At 33.1% G+C, this 22,454-nt stretch overlaps 2 protein-coding genes across 2 annotated transcripts in view; both read right to left on the bottom strand.

The window, feature by feature from the left end:
* The window catches only part of LOC129792881 (activating transcription factor 7-interacting protein 1), a 481,750-nt gene that overhangs the window by 443,440 nt on the left and 15,856 nt on the right, over nucleotides 1-22,454 (bottom strand). The gene's annotated exons all lie outside the window — the stretch shown is intronic.
* LOC129792898 (uncharacterized) lies at nucleotides 13-22,308 on the bottom strand. The gene is made up of 9 exons (XM_055832310.1): nucleotides 21,828-22,308; nucleotides 17,311-17,375; nucleotides 13,975-15,055; nucleotides 11,212-11,673; nucleotides 10,734-11,132; nucleotides 7,711-7,873; nucleotides 7,384-7,610; nucleotides 3,146-3,355; nucleotides 13-3,074 (listed from the first exon to the last, which is right to left on the bottom strand). The coding sequence occupies exons 3-9, from the start codon at nucleotides 14,971-14,973 to the stop codon at nucleotides 2,817-2,819; spliced, it is 2,718 nt and encodes a 905-aa protein (XP_055688285.1). The 5' UTR covers nucleotides 14,974-15,055; nucleotides 17,311-17,375; nucleotides 21,828-22,308; the 3' UTR covers nucleotides 13-2,816.

Below are 22,454 nucleotides of genomic sequence, written 5' to 3'. Positions count from 1 at the left end.
TTGTTCAAGCAGTACTTTTCACCTAAGTAAGATTTTTATTTTAATAATTATAATTCACTCACTAATAATTTTAATCCATCATAAAGATTGATTTTGAATCACTGTAAATATCACAATTCAGTTAACGCATTTTCTCTTTTCTTGCTTTTGGGAATTTTTCTCTTAATTTTCATTCTTTTCTAGTTTAAAAAAAAAACAATTCTCTCAAATGGAATTATCTATAATCAAATTTTATCTATATAAACTTTCTCAAATTTTTGCATTTTGTTCTTTCATCAATTACTCACAAAAGTTTTGTTTTTTTTCTTCCGTATATAATAAACTAAAATTAAAAAAATATATATTACTTTGCATTTTTTTTTCTATCTCACCAATATTTTATTAATTCAATGCTACTGCAGAGTAAATGATTTTTTTTTAATTTATATTTTATTTCTTAATTTCACGATGGAGTCACTAAAATTAAATTATTATGTAGGACTAAAATAATTTTTGTATGCTTGTTTTTTTTTCTCTTTTACATTACTTTATATAAATATTAATTTTATTATAGTTTATTAACCTTATGAGTCTATTTTTTTATTTATTATTAATTATGTAATTTCTACAATTTCTATGTAATTTATATCAAATATCATCTACGAGTCTACAATTTATTCTACGTCTTAATGATAATTTTTTTTTATCTTTCTCTCATTTACATAGAATTTAAATTGTTTTATTCTTTTTATTTTAATATAAGGATAAGTGCGAACCATACCTACAAAAAATTATTCCTTAACTCGTTCTTCTTTTCATTGTTTCACCACAAAATTACTTTTTATTTCTTTTGTTCTATTCTGTGGTTTTTCAATTTCTTTTTCAAAGCTTCAAATTTCATTTTTCATACAAATTTTCTCTTCAAAACTAGCATACAAATTTTCCTTTCTATCTAAAACTCTTTTTGCTTTCTATGCTACTTTCTTTGTTTTTTTTTCTTTAAAGAAAAAGCCCCAACTTGTATGTTGTGTAAAAAAGGGGCTACTCAAATTGCATTTTGTGAGACTTTATTCAAGAAATTGTAGCAGATTCTATGTAATATTTTTTCCTATATATGCATTTTTTTTTTAAATATTTACCTATATTCAATTTTTTCTCAAGTTTTCTATTACTTATATGGAATAAAATGTTTTTCCTGCAAGTTTTCTTGGCTTTTTTTTTATTTAGACTGAAAAGTAAATTGAGCAATTTTTTTAAATATTTTTTTTATGATGAAACTAATATTTGGATTTAATTTAAAATTTGAAAAAAAAAATGATGTTAAAGGGAGAGTAGGGCAATTATTATGTTTTCTAAGTTTCTTTTATCAATATTTAGAGCTTTTCTGTGTTAAAAAAATATTTATTTTTGCTTTTTAGGCATTTTCTAGAGCCCGTAATTTATTCTTAAAATTCAAAAATTTGTTCCTTGTTCTAAATCAACGTAAACGCGTTCCTTCCCAACTTTTTTTTAAACCTCTAACATTTCAGTATTATCCCAATCTCCCCCATTGAATGAAAACTTTGCAATCAAGTTCTTAGAAAAGAAAGTTTTCCTTTTTTTCCTCACAAAACTGACCTCAATTAAACCAGAAAAAGGGTTTAGGAAAAACTAAAGAGATTATTAGATCCTTAAAGAATTGATATTAAAATAATTTCAAATATCTCTCATATTCTGTTAAAACTTTGGTCATTTTGACTAATTAAATTGATGTTTTATGTTGTTATTTTAATCAATTATCTTCTGTTGTTTTGACTACTTTGTATCTCGATTAAATAATTTCTGTAAATTTGACTGTTTCAATTAACTTTTTAATCTTTTCATTGAATAAATTCTTACAATTTTGCTCAAAACATTAGTTAAAATAACTGAAATATTCTGCTAAAATGCCTTTTCACTGATTACTTGTTATTTTAGCCAATGTTTTTTTTTAAGGGTAAAAATTTAAGGTCTTTAAACACTCTAGAATTTCCTAATCCCTTCCTGGACAATTGCCCTAGTCTCCCCTCCAAGATAAATTTATTCAGGGTAAGTGGGAAAAGATAAGTTTCAGTCGAAATGAGATTAAAAATGTGATTTTACTTAATCTTTCTTTTATTTCTGTTTTTTTTCCTCAATTTATCTAATCTTTTAGCTGTGTTTGTTCTAATAAAGAGTATTGAAGGAGTTAAAAAGAATTCTGTGGGACATTCAACCGTTTTTTCCTGGCAAACAATATAATCAAATAATGGGAAAACTTTATTATTAAACCTCAAAATTCAAAGAAAAATTCACAAATTAACAAGAAAACTGCAAATTTTTATTAAAAAAAAAAAAGAATATAAAATTGATTAAAAAAAAGTATCCTAAAAAGTCTCTAAAATACTTTTATTTTTCATGAAGATTCTCTACATTGAGCCTCAGCATTAAATTGTTGTTTTACGTACTTTAAAAAAAAATCATTTGCTGTTCCCTTTTTCTCTACTTTTTTAAACTCAACAAAGAAAAAAAAATGTCTCAGAATAATAAAATTTTTCAATGTTAATACAAATATCTATTATTTTTTATATTGTATCATTGTATAGCCTTAATGAGTAGGTTTTATATAAATAATTATGTTTTTGTTTATTTTTTAAGTATGAATTCTAGTGATTATCTTTTTTGAGACTAGGTGATTTTTTTTTCATGCTACATTTGCAGCTTTCATCGCACTTTTTTCTTAATTTCTTCTTCTTCTTCTTCTAATAAGCTCAAAAAGATAAAATGCTCTTCATCACGATTTGCAGATCTCAATAAGGATCAAATGGGGGGGAGCGAGCTTACCTTTGAAGTCTCACGGCATCATCAAAGGCTCCCTCTTGCTCCTCCAACTTTGCGGCTCCACTGCAAATTCTACATTTACAGCAAACAATACACGGGGCGGCAAGAAGGAGAAGGGGAGACGCCACGAGCAGAAGAATCCCAAAACCCGCAAAGATCCCAATCACCTGTGCCCTGTGCCACACCACTGAGGCACGTGAATGCCCAAGTTTATTCTTGCACGGGCCCTTGTCGTAGTGCCGAAGGAGGAAGTCGTCCTGCGTGGCAAAAAAAAAAAAGAGAAAAGAATAAACTCTGTTTTCCACCCCCTCCCTCACGCCCAACTTACATCGAGACTAGCCAGGCAGTACCAACAGAAAACGTGCTTGCATCGCTTACACATCATCTGTGCACATCCTTCATCCTTTTCAATTGGCACAGCGCACATGGGACAACACTTGATGAGGTCACTATCGAAGAGGACACCAATGTTATCCACATCCCGTCCATCGGCTGCCAGGCGCCGCGTATTCTCTTCGCAAGTCATCGCTGGGTGCCACTATACAATGAAGGTCAATGAATGTTTTAATAATTAAAGTTTGTGACCATTTAATAGCAATATAATTCGCATAGAGATTGGCGTTAATTTATTAACAAACAAAAAAAACATAATTTACTCGTATTAATCTCTCTCCCCATTAAGCCCTTCGCTATTTATATATTCCATTTTGAATAAAGCGGCGAAAATGAAGGGAACTCGAGCATAAAGATAAATTTTAATTTTTCCCACAAATTGTTACAAAATGATTCATATCCACGAGAATTAAAAAAAAAAACATTTATTGTAATGGGCTGAATATTGAGATCAAAAGAATAAATGCAAAGAGCTTTCGAAGGATGCTCGATGAATAAATTTAACGTAATGAAGAAGAGTTAAATGACCTGTCCAACGAAAGCTTATTCTTGAAAATCGGCTAAGTAGTTTAGGAAATAAAGCCGCCTTAAATTTTCATCAAAAATCCAATTTAAATCATTAATAAGGTTTTATTGTCCCGATTTTACTCAAATCAGGCAATAAACGAATGCTTTTATGAAGTTCTGTTTGTCAAGTGTTGTGCATTGAAAGTTCGAAAACTGACCGATAGAGGCGCTAAACCCTGAATAAGATCCTGTTTCATTTTTTGAGGTTATATCTCTTTGCACCAACGCATTAACCTCAATCTTTTCGTTGCACTAAAGCCATTAAAGCGTCTAAAAACAGTCGAATTGATTCATTAAGATTTTAAAAATTTACCTAAAAATTCAAATAATTACGTCACTATTGTTTTATTTCAAAAAATTTCTTTGTAAACTTTGAATACATAAAAAAGCATAAAAAGTTTTTAATATCGTAAAATTCAAAGGGATTCAGTGTAAGGAAAGGTTTAAGAACTACTTGTGCAAATTTTCAAGAATTTCGGTTAAAAATTGACTAAAAAAGTTATCAAAGTTAGACTTTAAAATACGATTTCTCGAAAATTACAACAAAAAAGTATTTACACATTTTTCTTTTATTTAAGTTATTTTCAAACGTGTTTTAAAAAATCTTAGTTAACCCATTAAGGTTTTTTGGGTCATACGCTGACCCAAACGTGAAACATTTTATTTTTTCAATTATTTATGAATGTAATTGTTTTTCCATGTTACAAATGCTTCAAATTCACGCATAAGGGGTCAAAGAAGACGTTCTGAGTGAGAAAAGTCCTCTAAAAAAATTCATAGAATAAAAATCGCGATAAAAGAGCGCATGTTTCAATGTTTTTATGATTCACGTTGGACGTTAAAGGGTTAAAGCTCTCATCAATGAAACCATTGTCACGTATGTTTGACATGTGTAACATTTTTGCACGTTCGTATGAAACATAGAAACATTGAAACTTTCGATCTTTTCACCAAAAGATTTATTCTTGATGCACTAGATGACTATTTCTAGTCAAAACATCTTCTTTGGCCGCTTTTAGGTAAATTTAAATCAATTACTTTTAGTAGTACATAAAAGAGTCCAAAGAAAATGTTTTGACTAGAAAAAGTCGTCAAGAGCATCCAAAATAGATCTTGGGATGAGAAGATCGAAAGTTTCAATGTTTCTTCAATGTTTCATACGATCTCTTGAGAATGTTACACGTGTCAAACATCTGTGTCAATGTTTCATTGATTAGCTCGACGTCTTTTTCCGCATTTGTGGGCAAAACTTTGCTGGCTCTTCCTAACTGATCCGAATTGATAATGTTTATTTATCGATTTCTTAATATTTTCATCCGGATAGAATCCTTTATTATTGTCTATTTTTAAGGTCAGACTAAAATTTCTTTTAGTATATTTTGAAGCTTTTTCCATAATTGGAAAAGTTTCTTTCAAAATTCGTTGGGATCTCCGACGGTTTGGAAGAGAATGGAAAATAAGGTTTAAGACTGAAAACAATATTTTTAGCGTCCATTCAATTGATTTTTTTTTTCCATAATTTGGTCCTTTTCAGTGCCCAAGAAAACCTTGAAATCGTTGAAACTTTAAGGATTTATTGATCATTGAGTAGGACCGATTGCCTATAATTTTGAATTCTTTCTCGCTTCAACAAATAGCAATCTAATAAAAGACACAAGGAGGTCCAAATAGAGCTGTCCTTCCCTTAATTTCCCTAATTTTGTAATCAATTACAATACAACTTCACCCATCAATAATCTTTGCGAGTTGAAATAATCTCTTTCTTCATTAAATAACATCCTCTCTCTATATATATTATATTTTTGTGCAATTTCAAGAGACACATTAAAATTTTGCAGAAATATCTCTCTCTCTACTCTATGCATTGCATATTATATATCCAGTGAGCGTCACACAATTTCGACACGCCAAGGAGGCACATTTTGATATTTTTGGCACACGAGACTGCATGCACCAATTTTCTCTCTACAATTGAGTGTTGTGTGTATATAAAACAGAACCAAGTCCATGGCGCACGTTGTAATCAAACAAAAGGAAAAAGCAGCGATATGGGTAAAGGAATGTGGTGCAAAATGTGTGTTTATGCTGTTTGAATTCTTTGTTTTCATGTCATCGCCATTGCTATTTCCACGCAACTATACGATTCTTTTATCGATGAGAATTTAGAATTTGAAGGAAAAATAAAAGAAAAGAAGAAAAAAGATATTTTGCCAAGTTCTCTGATATTGATTTTGATGGTGTTGAAGGAGAAATAGAAATAAATCAACGTGAATGCCACCAACACCCACTATTTTATGTTAGTACCTTCTCCATTGCATATTTTGCAACAATTTAATCTCCCCCAAAACTCTTATAGAGCTTCCAAGAATCCATCTATTTGCAAAATTTTATAGAGAGAGAGAGAGAGTAGGTATCGAATAGTCAAGTTTAATTAGTTAATTTAAATTGAAAGCATTCGCTACCAAATTAACTCCTTCAATTTTCTTTATGGCTTCTCTCTCTCAAACAAAGCTGAGCTGTTGCTGCTGAGGAGCCAAAGTCATGAGATAAATCTCATTAAATGAGTTAATTGATGAAAGTGACTTAACCATTTGATCTCATCAATTTGGATTTTACCAACCAATAAAACCAACTCAAATACACACCACTTGTCTACAAAGAATTTCCTCGACCTCCGCTCTCTCTCAGGCTGGAGGAGATTTATATTATTATTATTATAGCGTGGTCTGTGCTTGTTCTTACGTACTTTTGAGCATTAGAAAAACATTCTCTCAGATGCCATTCTATATGCTTCAATTATATCGTTCTTTGCACCCCTCTGTAATTGCTCCCAGAGAGCAATATGAGATTAACCTGCAGGACACCAAGACCTTGGAACTTCCTTAGAGCGCCAAGGTGGGGTCCTTGAACGACCCCAAAAAGAAGGCCAATTTTCTCCCAAACTATACAACCTGGAGTTGTCGGGTCACTACCTTTAGACTCCCTATATAGTAGTCTTGCCCCTTGGATCACAAATTTTCCACCACAAAACTCGTAGAAGAAGATATTACGGAAAAACATTTTTCACTCATTTTTCACAATTTCTTCTTGAGAAATTTGCCACGAACTTGACTGCAACTGCTATTTTTTTTTTTTCACTGGCAATATTTCTAGAAAATTCTTTATTCTTTTCAACATTTATGTGCTTCTGACTATGTTTTATGCGATTTATGCTACTTATTCGCGATAATTTTGACACTGAGAAGGTAGGGTGAGAAATAAAAACAACCCCACTAGCACACGGTTCATGACGTGACTAACTTCATTCTAAGAAATTTTCCGCAGCATGGCCGTTACACCAATTTTTGAATTCCCTTCTTCTACATTTTCCTTAATAACTTTTCTTGTGGTGGACGGATTGAGCTGAAATTTTTACACAACCTCCTCAGATAACCAAGGAACTTATTTCCAAAAGATGGGAACGCTAACTTTTATATTTATTAAGTTATAGCACGAAATATAGGGCTGGGGTCGTTCAACGACCCCGCTTGGCGTCCTAGAGGTTAATTTTCAGATATAAAGCAAAAAAAAACTATGAAAAAGAAAAGAAAATAATCTCGTACTGACCGCTTTCTTGCATCCTGAGCAAAAATCTTCCCGACATGTGGGACAATGGACGAGGCATGGCGGCGGAAGGGCTGAACATACAGCCCCACCGGCTGAATGGGGAAGCTGAAACGTTACACTACGACTCGTTGGTACCGGAGATGTGCTCGATGCACCACCATCCACCAAGCACACCGTTTCACAGCCAGCTTTTGGACACCACGTTCTATTGCGGTCCTTTTCAACCTCTGCAAAAAATAAGTTATGATTTATTATGCTTCTTAATCCCGCATTTATCGGAGGAGGATGGAAAGTAAAAAAAGAAAAGAAAAAAACGAAGGGGATTACCTCTGTTCAATCGGTAGCGATGATGCTTCTCCATGAGACTCTGTGGCACCAACGTGGAGACCTCCTGAATTGATATAATACCCTGCATTGGACACATTGCATCCGGACATGAGATCTCATAGGCACCTTCCAGAATTTCAAATTCAACGTAGGCCTTCATGCACTAAAATGTAACAATAAGAAAGAATAAAAAAAAAACTTTATGCAAAATTCTATTGATTTTTGTTGAAAATTTTAATGCAAAAAGCATAGAGTGTGATGATTGAACTGCAGTTTAATTTTTTTTATTTTTCTTGTATTTAGCTGCTTTTTTTTAGAGACTGAATGCCTTATTCAGCGACCAAGAGACTCTTGAAATACGCTAGAATCTTGAAAATTTCAAAGCTTTCAAGGGTTTCTTGGTCGCTGAAAGAGGCTTATAATTTTATAACTTTTATTTTTATAGAAGTTTTTTTTTATGAAAGAGCCATATTTATCAGGCCATGTACAGGACTCAGTTTTTGTATGGAATTATGTATTATGAAATGAATTTTGGTTTGCGCTTTTTAAACTATAGTATCAAATCTTAAAACCCTTTGTACCATTAAATTCTACATCTAATGGGTCTAATTCAGCGATCAAGAAACCCTTGAAATCTTTAAATTGTGTACTGAAATTTCAAGATTTCAAGCGAATTTCAAGGGTTTCTTGGTCGCTGAATAAAACCCAATGCCTATGTTTTATGTTTTGTGTTTTTGTCATTTTTGTTGATTGATTAGATTGATTAATTGATTAAAACGATTAAAAAAAAAATGAAGTGTGTTGTCTGCGGGGAGCGCTCTAGCAGGCAACATAATGGAGCATACAATGTCTCATATCACAGGTAAAAATATTTATAAAATTAGAAAAAAAATGAATTAACCGAGATTGACCTTCGAGATCGAATCAAAAACGTCAGATTATGAAGAAAAATTTCATATCTAACCTACATTCCAACTGAAATCAAAGACCCTTGAATTTTATCGTTATTGTATCTTTTCCGGGATAGCTAAAAACATTCACCTACATTGGCGCGCATTCTACCATAAAGCGAAAATTGACAGTTTTCAATTTTTGGGTAGGTGGCGCTCGCCCGAATCAATGACATTCCACCATTTTGTTACTTCCAATAAAAAACTGACACTTCTCTACATATTACTCCTGGAAAATGGAAAAGGTAAAAAAATTTTGTGGAGAAAAATTTTGTTTTCAACAAGAAAAAAGTCGTCAAATTGATTTATTTTTGAGCAATTATTCATTCCAGCGAGCGTTATTCAAGATAAGTAGATCTTCTGCGTATTTCTATTACTTTTTGTATCTCAACTATTCTCAAATGTGCATTACGTCTAACCTCAATCAGAAAAACGAGGGCTGCATTGTAAAATCGGCTAAGTCGGTGTGAGCTCCAAACCGACTTAGCCGGTTTTACAATGCAGCCCTCGAAAAACACAACTAAGAAACTAGTTAAATGGCCGTCGCAATTTTCGAAGTTCTCGAGATCTGTCAAAATAGTAAACAAACGACAATTAGGAATGACAAACTAAACAAATTCATCAAACCTTGATCTTCTATTTGAGGCTTGATTGCCATCAAAATTGCACATTCAATTAGAGCTTGATCATCTACCAAAGCCAGATTGTAATTGTCCACAGGAGCTTGAGAGGGGAATTCCAAACCTGGACTCTACTTGAAAATTAAAGTCAAGCTGTATTTTGCCCAAAGAGAAAACAGAAATTCAAAGGAACAACAAGCTTGGTATAATCTCTCTATTCCACTTCTCCCTATTTTCCAATGTTCTTTGGTTGATTGTTTTTCTGTAAAAATTGGCAACCCTTTCTTGAAAAAATCTTATTAAAATTAGTTGAAAAGTGCCAATTTTTTTAATACATACAAATTAATAAAAAAATTACAGTTAAAAAAAAGAACAAAAACTTAAGTTGTGATTTTATTTTAATTTTTTTTCCTTTTTACACACAAGAAAATCTTTTGAAGAAAAAAGGCCATACATTTCCAAAAAAAACATAGGTGAAACTGGCGTAATTGGTCTGGGAAATCCTTAAACACCCACCTTATTCGCCTGACTTAGCTCCGTTAGATTTTCACCTTTTTCGTTCGCTTTAAAATGCGCCAAGAAAAGGGATTTTCAACAGCAGAAATGGAACGATTTTTGAGAGAATGTTTTTGAAGCAAAAGCCCCCAAATTCTACGAAAGGGGTAATTGAAAAAATTGAGGGAGGAAGCCATCGCATGCGAATCAATTTCGGAATGATTTGTCTTAAAAAATTAAATTACTTTTTAAATTTTTTTCACATATCGTCAGTTGTTTCAGCACTTGTAGTAAAGACCATTTAACTGGTTTTTACTACAAGTGCTGATACATACAACGATATATTTTTAAAGTTCTTTCGGCTTTTGATGATTTTCTCTTATTTTAGCGCCTCAAATAGAACACGCAGCTTCTGTAAGCTCGATAGCTTATCAGTCGATTTTAAATGTGAATTAAAAACAAATATTAATTCACCAATTTTCCTTTCAATTGCCCCACCCTATGTGTGAAAAATTACTCCAATATTGTATTTTTAATTACTCCCCAAACACTAAATAAAACATTTCTTTTATTGCAATTCACATTGGCGAATTCGTCACTTACTTTTTCATACCTATCCCCTATTCATGTTATGTACATATGTTATTATTTTCCGCCCTAGTTATTGGCATTATGTCAAACAAATAAATAAGTAAAAAAAAATCCCCAAAACTATTGAAATATAAAATGGCCTATGATGACATCAAAATAGCCAAACTTAATTCAATTTTTAGTAAACTTTTCTTTCTTTCTTGTCTTCAACCAGCTGCGAATATCGCGTAATTTTTATTAAATGCAAAAAGAGAACAAAAACAGAACAAAGATAATTTTCTTCACCCATGTCCGTGACTTTTTTTAATGAATCAGGAAGCATTTTTATCAGCAAAAGAATATAAGCGCACGTGCCCATACAACTTACCTCTGTACAAAATGAACATCCACACTGTCGGATTTTTGTTAGCTGCTGCCGGTTGACTTCACCAAGGCACAGCTTACACGGAATTATCGTGACAGCTGAGCCACAGTCGCGCTGTATTTGCGGCGCTTGGACGGAAGATGAATAGCATGATGAATCACTTACATTCCCACTACCACCGCCCATGGCCCCTGTGTCAATTGGCACAAATCCACCCCCGGAGACGTTGAGTGAATACCGCGAGCCTGCCGCTGCGAGCGAAAGGAGACTAGAGCACCGGGAGCAGGTGGCAATTGAGGCGGAATTCCTCAGTCGATTGAGGGGCTTCAATGGTTCCAATTGCGGCTGGGCAAGTGTAAGGAAAGTCTCGCATTTTCGCATATTCAAACCCTGTGTGTTCTCCTAAGTAAAACAATCCCCGCCCCAAAATCATCAAATTAGCCCAAGAAAAAAGGATAAAGGATAAAAAAAGCTTCCTTACCTGCATATTGGCCGCATTGGCACAAGATGTTGTCCTCTTGGGACCAGATGCGGCGGCAATCTTCTCCAAACTCGAACAACTACCGCCACCATCACGCTTCAGTAGCGGTACAACGGTCCACAAGCCCTGCTTTACACTATTCAGGGACGACGTAGAGCCCCCAATGCGTTTTGTCTTCTCCCGCGTGAGATCATACTCCGATGGGCTTTTATCAATTTGCAATTGGGGCGCCGTGAGTCGCCCCGAAGACTCACACGTGCCCGTTGTTGTTGCTGTGGTACTCTTCTTACCCACAAGATTCTTCAGCAATTGCTCAAAGCGTCGCATTCGCGGCGCCGGTGGGCCCCCAAGTGATGTCGCATTTGCCGAATTCGCGACATGGGGGCCACTCTGAAGCTCCTGAATTGTCGTCGATGAAGCACTTATCTTCGATTTAGGTCGTCCCGGGGCGTTATGGAGCGTCTACAAGTTTTTGCACAATAATTTTCTTTTATTGAAAAATTTGTATAATAAAAATATACAAAAAGGAAACGAATTTGTTTGAAAATTCTAACACATTTAACGTGACTTAAATTCTGTTGGGAAATTCGCTTAATCTCCATGTATTTATGATAAAGAATTTACAGAGGAAATAACCAAACAATGAATAGATAACAAAAGTAATTAATGATCTTTGTAATCTTTATACTTTAAGTCAGTCATAAACGCATCAAGTTTTGATATTTTCTATTTGCATAAGAAATAGTTTTTTAGACTTTTAGAATCCTGAAGTTCTAGCCTAGAAAATTAGCTAGATTTCTAAATTAGTTCTAATTAGTTAAATTTTTAATTTTTATTCTAAACTATTCTTAAGTATTTATAAATACAAAAAATCATTTTTAATCATTTCAGATATAATCTTTTAAAAAAATCATTTGTCATTTACGTGGGTGAAGTGAGTCACGTATTTTAAGCAAATTTTTTAGGAAATTCAAAGGAGTTTATTCGTTTCAATTTTAAAGAAATCTACGAGAAAATATTTAGGTAAGAAATTGACAAAATAGGCCAAACTTTTTTTTTACCTAGATCTAAGTTCCTTGAGCTAGACTGTAGTTTTCAAGCTAGTCTTCAGTTCTTTTAAGCTAGACTTAACTTTTAAAAGTCAGGTTCTGTATTTGAATTTTAATTTACAAAGATAGCCAAGAGCTATTTCAAATCGTATTCAATTATCGAAATTGGTAAAAATGTATTCCTCTCTAATTAAGTCTAATCTAACGTAAAACCATTAAAGTCCGACATTAGAAAACTTAAGTATGGCTTAGAAAAACTCGACAGACCAAGCTTTATAAAGAAAAACCTAGCCTAAAGAATTCAGACCTAGTTAAAAGAACTTTAGGCCTAGCTTGAAAAATTAAAGCCGCACTTAGTTTGTGAATTTTACCCAAAATTGATAACTTTTCCGGTTTTCCAAGAAAATTAATGTCAAGGTTAATAAAATATTTTAAGACCTTAAATTACAAACTCAATAATCTTATTCACCCTTGTTTCAAAGCCTTTTCAAATTAAAAAAATATATTTTAACTCATTTAGTAGAAAGGCGGTGCCCTGAAAACTGGTTTTAAGGATCAACTTTAAGAAGCTTTCGAACAAAGAACATAAAAGTTGACAAAAATTTCCTCAACTTCAAAAACGACCCTATTCATCCCAATAACAGTACATAACACCTGGAATATTAGGAACTTTAGACTTTGGACTGGAACTTTCACAAAGATTATTGTTAAATACAAAAACGACTAACTGTTTTGGGTTAATTTCTCTATTCCTTCGCTCTGTAACAATTAAAACTTTATATAGGTAAACAATTATAATGTTTTTTAAAGAATATTTTCTTAAATAAAAAAACAGACACAAACACAGTCTTTATAGCCATCAGAAAACTGAACTTCCATAATCTTGTAAATTTGTTAGTATAATACAATACTCTAAGGAACACGTATAGTGATTGGTAACGGCCACGACTGACAAAAAGCGCTAATTTTCTTCACATAGTATATAGCTACAAACACTGCTCTGTTTGCTAATTGTATGCTCAATTGCAAATTCTCTTGAGAACCTTGTAAAGTTTTTTTTTTCAGTTCTTCTTCTTTCTTTATTATTTCTATGTGAGAACCACAAATATATTTTTTTTGATAAGAATTTTTGTAAAATAAGGAAATTGAAATTTCTTAATATTGTCTTATTAAATGTTGGGAGGGAAAACAAATGTTTAAAAAAAAAAACAGTATAAAATTTCCATTTTATCGAACAAGAAATTGTTGATTTGAACATTTCGTTGTTATCACATTAAAAGACAATGACGCTATTCTTTTTATACATACACACAGAGCAATGTCTTCAAGGTAATCCAATCACCAAGAGCTTTTTTTTACGTATATAAATATTTTCTATTTTTGGGGTAATTTGGGGTGACATTATCGACATCATAGTTCTTTCTAAAATTAAGATTTTATCATCCAAGTGTTGTGGAGAAAAATCTTGAGATTGCCAATAAAAATTAATCCAGTATGAACTTGCCATTTTGATTTAAAAAAATTAAAAGCGCGTTTTTATAGTTCTGCCAAAAAAACAACTCGCGTGATAAAAAGTTTATGCAAATATATGCAAAGACAGAGGTGACGTGCATAATCTCATGGTTTTAAACAGACTACGGCGAAGATTAACATCTCTCCTCCTCAAGTTTGGAAGGAAAATATATAAATTAAATGAAAAAAATGCTCAACTTACCCGTTCGAGCAACGCAGTCGAATCACGCACTTCACTCTGTTGACGCTGTGCCGCCAGGTTGTGATGCAGAGGGCTCTCCTTTACTTCCTGTTCGCTGTCCTCGAAGAGTGTATCATAGCTTTTTGTTGGTGCATACCATGAGTGTCTGCTGTGTTGCTTTTGGTCAGCTGTTTGTGCATCACCAGCAAATAAATGAAGCTGCAAACTACGTCGATTCTCCTGCTGGATGCGATTTGTTGTTTGAATTTTTTTACGAAATTGCACAATTTCCTCGTCGTCGTCCTCCTCCTCTTCCCCAAATTCCTCAAATGAATCACCCGATGATTGTGACACCCTCTCCTCTGAATGCTCCGTAAACAGCAAGGGTTTCTTTGCCTCCTTGCTGGGACTACTCACGACATACAATTGCTTCTTTGTGCGTAAATGGTCGCTGCTAAAGCAATTAATTCCACCTCTTTTCCCACCAAAAATATTCCTTGGAAAAGCAAGATCCTGTTGCGCATTATTAGCTAAATCCTCACTACTTGTTTTCTCGGGCCTTAGGGGCCACTTTTGGAAGCTACTACGTGCAAAAAGCGTGCTGGTATCCTCGCATGAGCTCTTCATGCAGGTATCCCCAATAATATCAAATGTATCGTCACCACCGTCTTCGGCAGCGGAAAAGAAATGTTCCTCACAACAATTCCCCTGAACTTTCTTCGATAGCTTTGTCTCTTGCTGCACACAACACCTCTCACCGTGCACCCACTCACAATCTACTGCTGCACCCCCACAGAAAATACTCAAATTGTCTTCAGCATCAAATTCACCACCATTGCACGTCACATAAAAATCCCCCTCACTTGCGGTAGGCACAAAATTCTCAGCACTACACTGATAATGTTCACGTGAACCTACAAACACATCACTACTCCCCACTGGCACATCATACAACTGCCCGGAAAATTCCGGTGGCACCGTACGAAGAGGCAGCATTTTCACCACCAAGGCAGTCGGCATTCACTGCAGATGGAATGGTAGCAAAACAAGTGTGAACGACAACCGACACGGAGTCGTGAAAAATAATCTCCTCTTTGGTTGCCTGCAAAAAAAACCAACAAGAAGAAAAAGACGCGAATTTAAAAAAAAAAAAAGTTTTTTCTTTTAGTTTTATTTTCATTCTGCCTTTTCACAGAAAAATATGCAATTCCTTTGTAAGTATATTAAAGAAATAATAATAAAAGAGACTTTGGGGAGTAATAACAATATATGTATACCATTGACCACATCACAGTCAATTTCATTGTACGTACACATACAGTCAGTTGGAGAATGGTAAAGACACTCGTAAAAAAATATTTTTTTTTTTACTAAACTGAAAGCCAGAAATCCATTGAAAGGAAATGTTTATTAAGATTTATTTTTAATTTATCCTTTTGTGTCTATTGGGACAAAAATATTTAAATGAATTTAATTATTTTTCTAAGTTAGAAATACATTAAGATTACGTAGAAAAGGCCAAAGAAAACGTTTTCATTCCGAAACGTCCTATTAGAGCATTTACAAAATAAATAATATCACTAAAAAATAGTCAAATATTTCACGTGGACGCGAAAGGGTTAAAAGATCGACTTTTCGAGTTTTATAAAAATTTAACAGCTATTGTTTTCAAATTAGCAGCTTTTGACAAATTATTTGTGTGAGCTTTAACGTTTGATATTGAATGTCTAACGATTAAAGTTTTTTTTTTTTCAAATGATTAACGATTAATTTCTAACGTGTTCTAGTTTTAATATTTAACGTACTTTCTCTAACATTTGACTTTTTTTTGACGTCTTAATGTTTGAAATTTTGACATTTTCTTTTAACCCTTAAACTGCCATAAAGGGTAGGTGAACGACCCGAGCCATTTTTTATGTTATAAGTAGCCTAATAATTCTGATTTTAGAATCATTCTTTTGGAAATCAATTTCTTGATTATCTTAGAAAATTATGTAAAAATTTTAGGATTTTTTAATTATTTTTGAAAGGAGATTCGAAAAAATTGTCGTAACGGTTAAATTTATTTGCTTCTTTGGTACTTATTTTCATGGATTTCCACAATTTTCATTTAATTAATCAATCTCTATGTCAAAAAAAGCAAAAATAAGAATTTTGAGCTTCCAAAATACGAATACTTAAGAAAAACTATTCTTTCCATCTTGTGCGGAAAATTTCACGAAAAAACTATCATAACCTTACTTTTAAAAATATCAACAGAAATCAATTTTAAATCATTTTTTTGCCGCTGAATAAACGGAATAAACAGAAGCCTTCTTTCTTAATTATTTTACGTGATCAATTGTGTTTAATTAGCAAAAAAAAATCTAAAAAATCTATGCACGTGAGTGTTTTTTTTTTTGTTCTAGCGTACAGAAGGTTAACATTATTCTTATCTTTGACGTTTATTTTCTTGTCTATAACGTTGATTTCCAAAGTTTTCAAAGGCGTCAGAAAATCGTTTTTACGACTTCATTTAGATACCTCTTAAAATTTTTAGCTTAGGAATCTAATTGAATATCAATAATTGACCCCTAAGCCTTTAATTCTATAACACTGATCACAATAAATTTCCTACTCCTCCAAATACGTCTTTACTACTCCAAGAACTCTATCAATTTGATCTGAAAAATACGTCGTAGTGTTGAATGTAAAGTCATAATAAACTTTATATCAAGATGACGTTCAATGATTTACACAAAAAAAGACTATCAAAATTTTATTATATTTCTTCTGCGTCTTTTTTTTATTTTGCATTAAAAAAAAGAACATTAATTCATTGCATTTTAAACTTTTGATTACTCATTATTTCTTTGTGGTTAAAATTTAATTTATAAAAAATCATTTTCCTCAGCGTGTCCCATCCAATTTTCCACCGACTGTATGATGCATTTATTAACAAAAATGAAAATCATCCCATGCGTGGAATGGTACCTACAATGTAATTTGCAAAGAGGTAGTGAAAAAAAGTGAATGCAAGAATGGTAAATTAAATGACTTTTTTTCTTCACTCTCTGGTGGTGAGTTGTTTGCATTCGATAAGAATCTTTGGCAGTATGACGTTGTCTTGCTTTATTTTTCTTAATTTTTTTTTCGAGGTAACCCATTAGTGTTGGTAAAAATATACATTTTATTTAATTTGATTTTCAAAAAACAAATAATAATAAAGAAAAAAATGCATAAACCTGCATAACCGCAAACAAAACATCGCCTGTGGTGTTCATTGTCTCACCAGAAAGGTGGTTGAGATTTTATTTTTAGAAGATGGGAAACTATTTTTCTTTTTAGTTTTATTACTTCACATTTTATTTTACTTACCATTTTTCCTCAATTATCTCCAAATTGGTGTATGAGAAGCGATACTCCGCGTGATTTTTGCGGATCTGCAAAAAAAAAGGAAATTGGTTGATGAGTCACGGGAAAAAAATTAAAAATTCTAAAGATAATTGGGAGAAGCAGAAATTTATGAAAAAAAATCAACTTTGAATTTCGACAACGTACAAAAATATCGCATCTTTGGTTCCCCCAAACGAGGTGACTAACATTCAAAATTCCCATAACATTTGGCCAAAACGACCAATTAAATGTAGACCGATAGATGTTTTATGGATACTTTGAAAAGTATAAACATTTTTGCCTCATAAAAAAGCTCTTTTTCTCCCCCTTTGCTTCTTCTTGGGGTTTACTCAAGGTCATTCTCAAGTCCACACAGCATTCACGAAAGAAAAAAAAAAAAAGAAAACATTCATTTATAGAGAAAAGTTCTCTCTGTGCGTAAAGTATCTTTTATAACATAAGAATATTCATGCTAAACTTGCTCTGAAGGCACAAAAAAACTCATCCATATCGCAAATAGTTTTCCGCAACTAACCAAATATGTCGCACATACCCATAAGCATAAAACAACGAAGGAAAGAATAAAAAAAAAACAAGAAAGACTTGCAAGAAACAGATCGTTCCCGCATACAAAAACACACACGCAGAATTAATTTTTCGAAATGTTAAGTTTCCTTCCCTCCTCCTACTGCTCTACACACAAAAGTGCGGGTTTCTTTTCAGGAATGACTCACGGTGTTTAATGGAAAAATTTGGTAAGGTGATACACCTCTAAAAGCACTCTAATGAGGGAATAAAGTCCCGTTTAAGAAAGTTATTCTCCCCTCCCGTGTGAATTCCCCAAAGAAAAAATACTTCTTTTGTTGGGCAAGAATATGCCAAATAAGCTTTCCAAATTTAACGTCAAAAATTTCCAAACAAGATAATGAATGGAACAAGTTTATTTTTTGGCCTTTAATGCCATACTCAGGTAGATTGGTTGTGCCAACAAATTATCCTAAATGTCAACAGATTAAACGAGAATTAGAGGCAAGAGCTAGGACAGCTAGCCCTCGTTCTTCCTGGAGGAATTAGTTACCTGGAACCTTACTAAATAACAGAGAATCTTACCTTAAGAATAAAATAGATAAACAATTCGTATCAAGGAGTTCTTCCGTTCGAGTACAAATGACAAGACAAACGTTATCTTCTGAGATAAGAATGTACGTATTTCATCTATCTCGTAAACCAATATATAGGTTATAGGGTCAAATATATCGCTTCGTAGTATTCAATTCGTCATTTATTGTCATATCTACGATGGATGTTCAATAAAATATTAAAGAATTAATATTAAAACGGTCTATTAAAATAAAAACCTTTCATAAGTTGGATAAGGAAACCAAAGAGGGTTTATCTGGACGAAATTACTAATATCTTCGGATTCGCCAAGGAAATTCAAAGATAAATCTAAGCCTAAAAATGTTAAATTCAAACATAAAAACACTTAAATCAAGCCGAAATATTCAAGCCGAAGAGTTCTAAATTTAAGTTAAAAAGAAGTTCAACCCAAAAACCGACTAAATTCGAACCAAAAAGTTCTAAAAACGTTTTTGAACTTTTCTCGGTTTTGAGTTCGGTTTTTAGTAAAAGATGTTCATGTGAAGTCAAATATTCAGATCTTCGGAAGAAATTAATAATAAAACCAAGGATGAAAACCTTCCATAAGTTGGATAATGAGACTAAATACTGAAGAATTACAGAAATTCAAAGATTAATTTAGACAAACCGAAGCAGAAAGTTCAGTAATGAAGAGCAGACACACAGACAATTTTTATGCTGAATTATAGGTCAGATCCTAAATCTTAAAGCGTTTTAGATCCATTGTTTCCTCTCTTACTTTCCATCTTTTTATCTGTTTAACTTTACTCAGAGTAAAAAAGACTTTTGATTTTCTCCTCTAAATCCCTCGCTATTACCCTTGGATAAGTCTTATAAAAATCGAAACGTCGCTGGAGTACCGAACTTTAAAAAATAGGACTATATACTTTGCTTTTTATTCTTTTAACATTTTTTTTAATAAATCCTAATGAACAGCCCACGCACTTTTAGACATTCTGCATGAATCAAAAGTGTCTTAGAACTTCCTAGAATTCATGCTCTTTAGCATATTCATTTCTTCTGCCTTATCTCTCTGACACCTCTACAGGTCGCGGCACATGACGTTGAATCATGTGATAAACCGCTACTAAAATCAATTTATTCGCTGATTTTTACATCACACACACGCCCATGCAAAACATATTATTTCGTGACTCTCAAAAACATCCGGAATTTCTGAGATTTCCTCAAATCCCAAATTTGCTACCTTCATTTCGCGGTGTGATGTGTTTTTTACGCGAAAAAAAATCCAGCAAATTTCTCTGACTTGTTAATTTCACTCACTCCTCGCGCTTATCAGCATCTTGGTGTGTTTACATTTCAAATTATGACACCGCCACGACCAATTATCAACATTCTGTGATACGGAAGATCTGGCAGGAGGAGTGAGAAAAATCTACTAATCGCTGTAAGAAGGTTCAACTTATTTCTGTTTTTCTTTTTTTCTTTTTGGACATTATTCTGGGCCATTTGGGAGGCGACGATCAATAACAAACCCAAATTGAGAGGGGACCGCACTGTGAAAATGAGTGTCTCTCTGGTATTTTTGTGTGGGCTGACCTTGGCATTATGATAAATAATATAATATGACTATATGTATTACATGTGTACATAATTAGAAAGAGAAATAATATTGGAATAGTGTCTCGGCGAGTGTTTGCATTTTGGGGGCCTCTCACTTGAGACGTTCTGCAGTCTTGGTTCGTTGCATTGCTGAATTATTATTCGTTGAAGAACATTTTCTCATTGCATTTCAACACCCAGAGATACTTTCATTCGACAACTTCAACGTACAATATTTGAAGATTTCTTGAGAAGAAAATCTTTTATTTATTTTTCATTGATTTTTTTTAGTATATTTTGTCACTCGATAGTGTCCTTAAGATTTGTAGAAAGGTCAAATTGTGTCGGAAAATAGCCAAATTCAGTGGAAAATCATGGAATTTTCACAATGAATTTTTACAATGAATATTATTCTCGAACTTTAACCTTTTCCGAGTGAAATTTCAAGGATCTAATATATTTTTAAGTTGCATTATTGGATTTACTTTAAATCCTTTTGCTTTCCAATATCTGTGACGTTTCGAAGAATTCACAGCCTATTCATCAGGCCTTTTTGTTAATTAGATGTCATTGAGAATTTTTTTAAGATTAAATTAGAGAATATGATGGACGTTAATATTTGTTTTTTTTTCTAATTAAAAACGTTCTAAATTCTAACAAGAAATTGCTTTTATTGATGTAGATGTTGCAGAAATTATTAAAATTATTAGTTTCAATTTGGCGCGAACCTGAGGTAAAATAGCAGGAATGGTGAATTTGAATGGTGAAAATGGAAAGGTGGGGAAATGAAACATTTCGGCGGCAAAAATGATAATTCTTCAAATGAGCGTATGAATGCATAAAAAAGCTTAGCTTAGCTTATCGGTTAAAATAAAGGTTGTTCGTGAACATTTGAATTCCAAACTCATTCCATAATCAATTCAATTCAACTTTGCACTAAGAGTCCACCTGAAGAAGTTTTTGTTCATTTTAACTAACTTCAGATACAAAAATCCAATGAGAGCAATTCTAGGAATCTTCAGCCTCAATACTTTTTTTTATTAATTTACATTTTACTTTATTTAAATTAAATTAAATCCATTAAAAGGCAGAAATTTATCCCTACGAATTATTTATTTCACATGAAAAATACTCATTGAAAGATTCACAAAGAAAAAGAATTAGAAGCTCCTTTGATTGGTTGAAAAACTTGAATAAGGACGTTTATTGGTGGATCCTAGTACACTGAATAATATCTTTTGAAAAAAATAAACACAAAAAAACTTTTTGATCTAGAATGCGAGTATACAGCAAAGTATGTTGGTTGTTGTTGCTTTTTTTGTAAATAAAGAGAGACCGACTTCTCTCAATGATTCCGAGACGCAAATAAACAGCAAAAATGTCACACAAATGCTAAATTAAAATGCAAAACCGTGAAACTTTTATTAAATGAAATCTTTTTCGACGCGCGGGAGCAAAACGTGAAAAAGCCAAGTTGTGTGAGGTAAGAAAACGGGGAAAAATCTGAAAGTTTCAAGTACAATCAGCCAGCGAAGTTAATTAAATATTGCAGAGAGATAGTCAAAAAAAAAGCTCTAAAGGTGTGAAGCAGAATAACTAATAAATGTTAATAAATGGTAGATGGATAAATTTAAATATATTTCTCTCTGCTAAATGCCCGCCGATAGAAGACAATGCTTTTCTCCCGTGCTGGATTTTCTTTCTCATGCAGAAATAAAAAAAAGCCCCCACACACCGTATGGGGGTCATGCAAATTCTCCAAAGAGCTGGGACTTTTGCAAAAAAAAAAACTTTACCTGCAAAAAGTTTCAATCAAGGTGCGAAAAAATGATTGCACTAGCTGCGACGAAGTTGGAGGGGCTCTCTGGCCCACTACGGGGGCTTCCCGTGGATGAATTTTTCTTGGGCACACGCACAAAAACACCACGGACTTTTCCTTCTTGGCACAGGATCAAGAAAAACACCGAGGTATCGCCCCACGGGCCCAGATGTCACGAAAAATCAACACACAATTTTTTTTTCTTATAGCAATTTGGTGTTTTCACTTTTGCCAATCTCCTTTTGCAGAGTAAGAAAAAACTCCCACAAATTCCACGAATATCACATGGAGAATTGTGTGGAAAGTCACAAATTTTCACACAGCACACGAACGCGATTGCGGAAGGACCGAAATTGCCACCGCTAGCAACTTGCAAAATTGGAATAAATGGGAAAAAATCTTCTGCACCAAATATTTTGCCTGATCGCCATTTTGGTTATCCCATGAAACACCCACGAAACGTAAACACAGAGTGAGACGGCTATATTGTGTTTTCTAGTGTTTCAATTGCATTTTCACATGAAACGGGTGAAACATGCAAAATTGGCGCATGTTTCAAGAATTTAAATGGCTTCAATGGAATTTTCCCTCCAAAATGAGGATT

Source organism: Lutzomyia longipalpis, chromosome 3, assembly GCF_024334085.1.
Source record: "Lutzomyia longipalpis isolate SR_M1_2022 chromosome 3, ASM2433408v1".
In the NCBI taxonomy this organism is placed as follows: Eukaryota; Metazoa; Arthropoda; class Insecta; order Diptera; family Psychodidae; genus Lutzomyia; species Lutzomyia longipalpis.
The sequence above is the reverse complement of the archived record's forward strand: the minus strand, read 5'-3'. Positions and strand labels throughout refer to the sequence as shown.

Excerpts from the sequence above, each read along its gene's own strand:
- LOC129792898 (XM_055832310.1), bottom strand. The coding sequence starts at position 14,973 with ATGCCGACTGCCTTGGTGGTGAAAATGCTGCCTCTTCGTACGGTGCCA. Across the intron at positions 11,674-13,974 it reads CGACTGCGTTGCTCGAACGG|ACGCTCCATAACGCCCCGGG; the intron begins GTAAGTTGAGCA and ends AAAAACTTGTAG. Across the intron at positions 3,356-7,383 it reads GCTCAGGATGCAAGAAAGCG|TGGCACCCAGCGATGACTTG; the intron begins GTCAGTACGAGA and ends TTCATTGTATAG.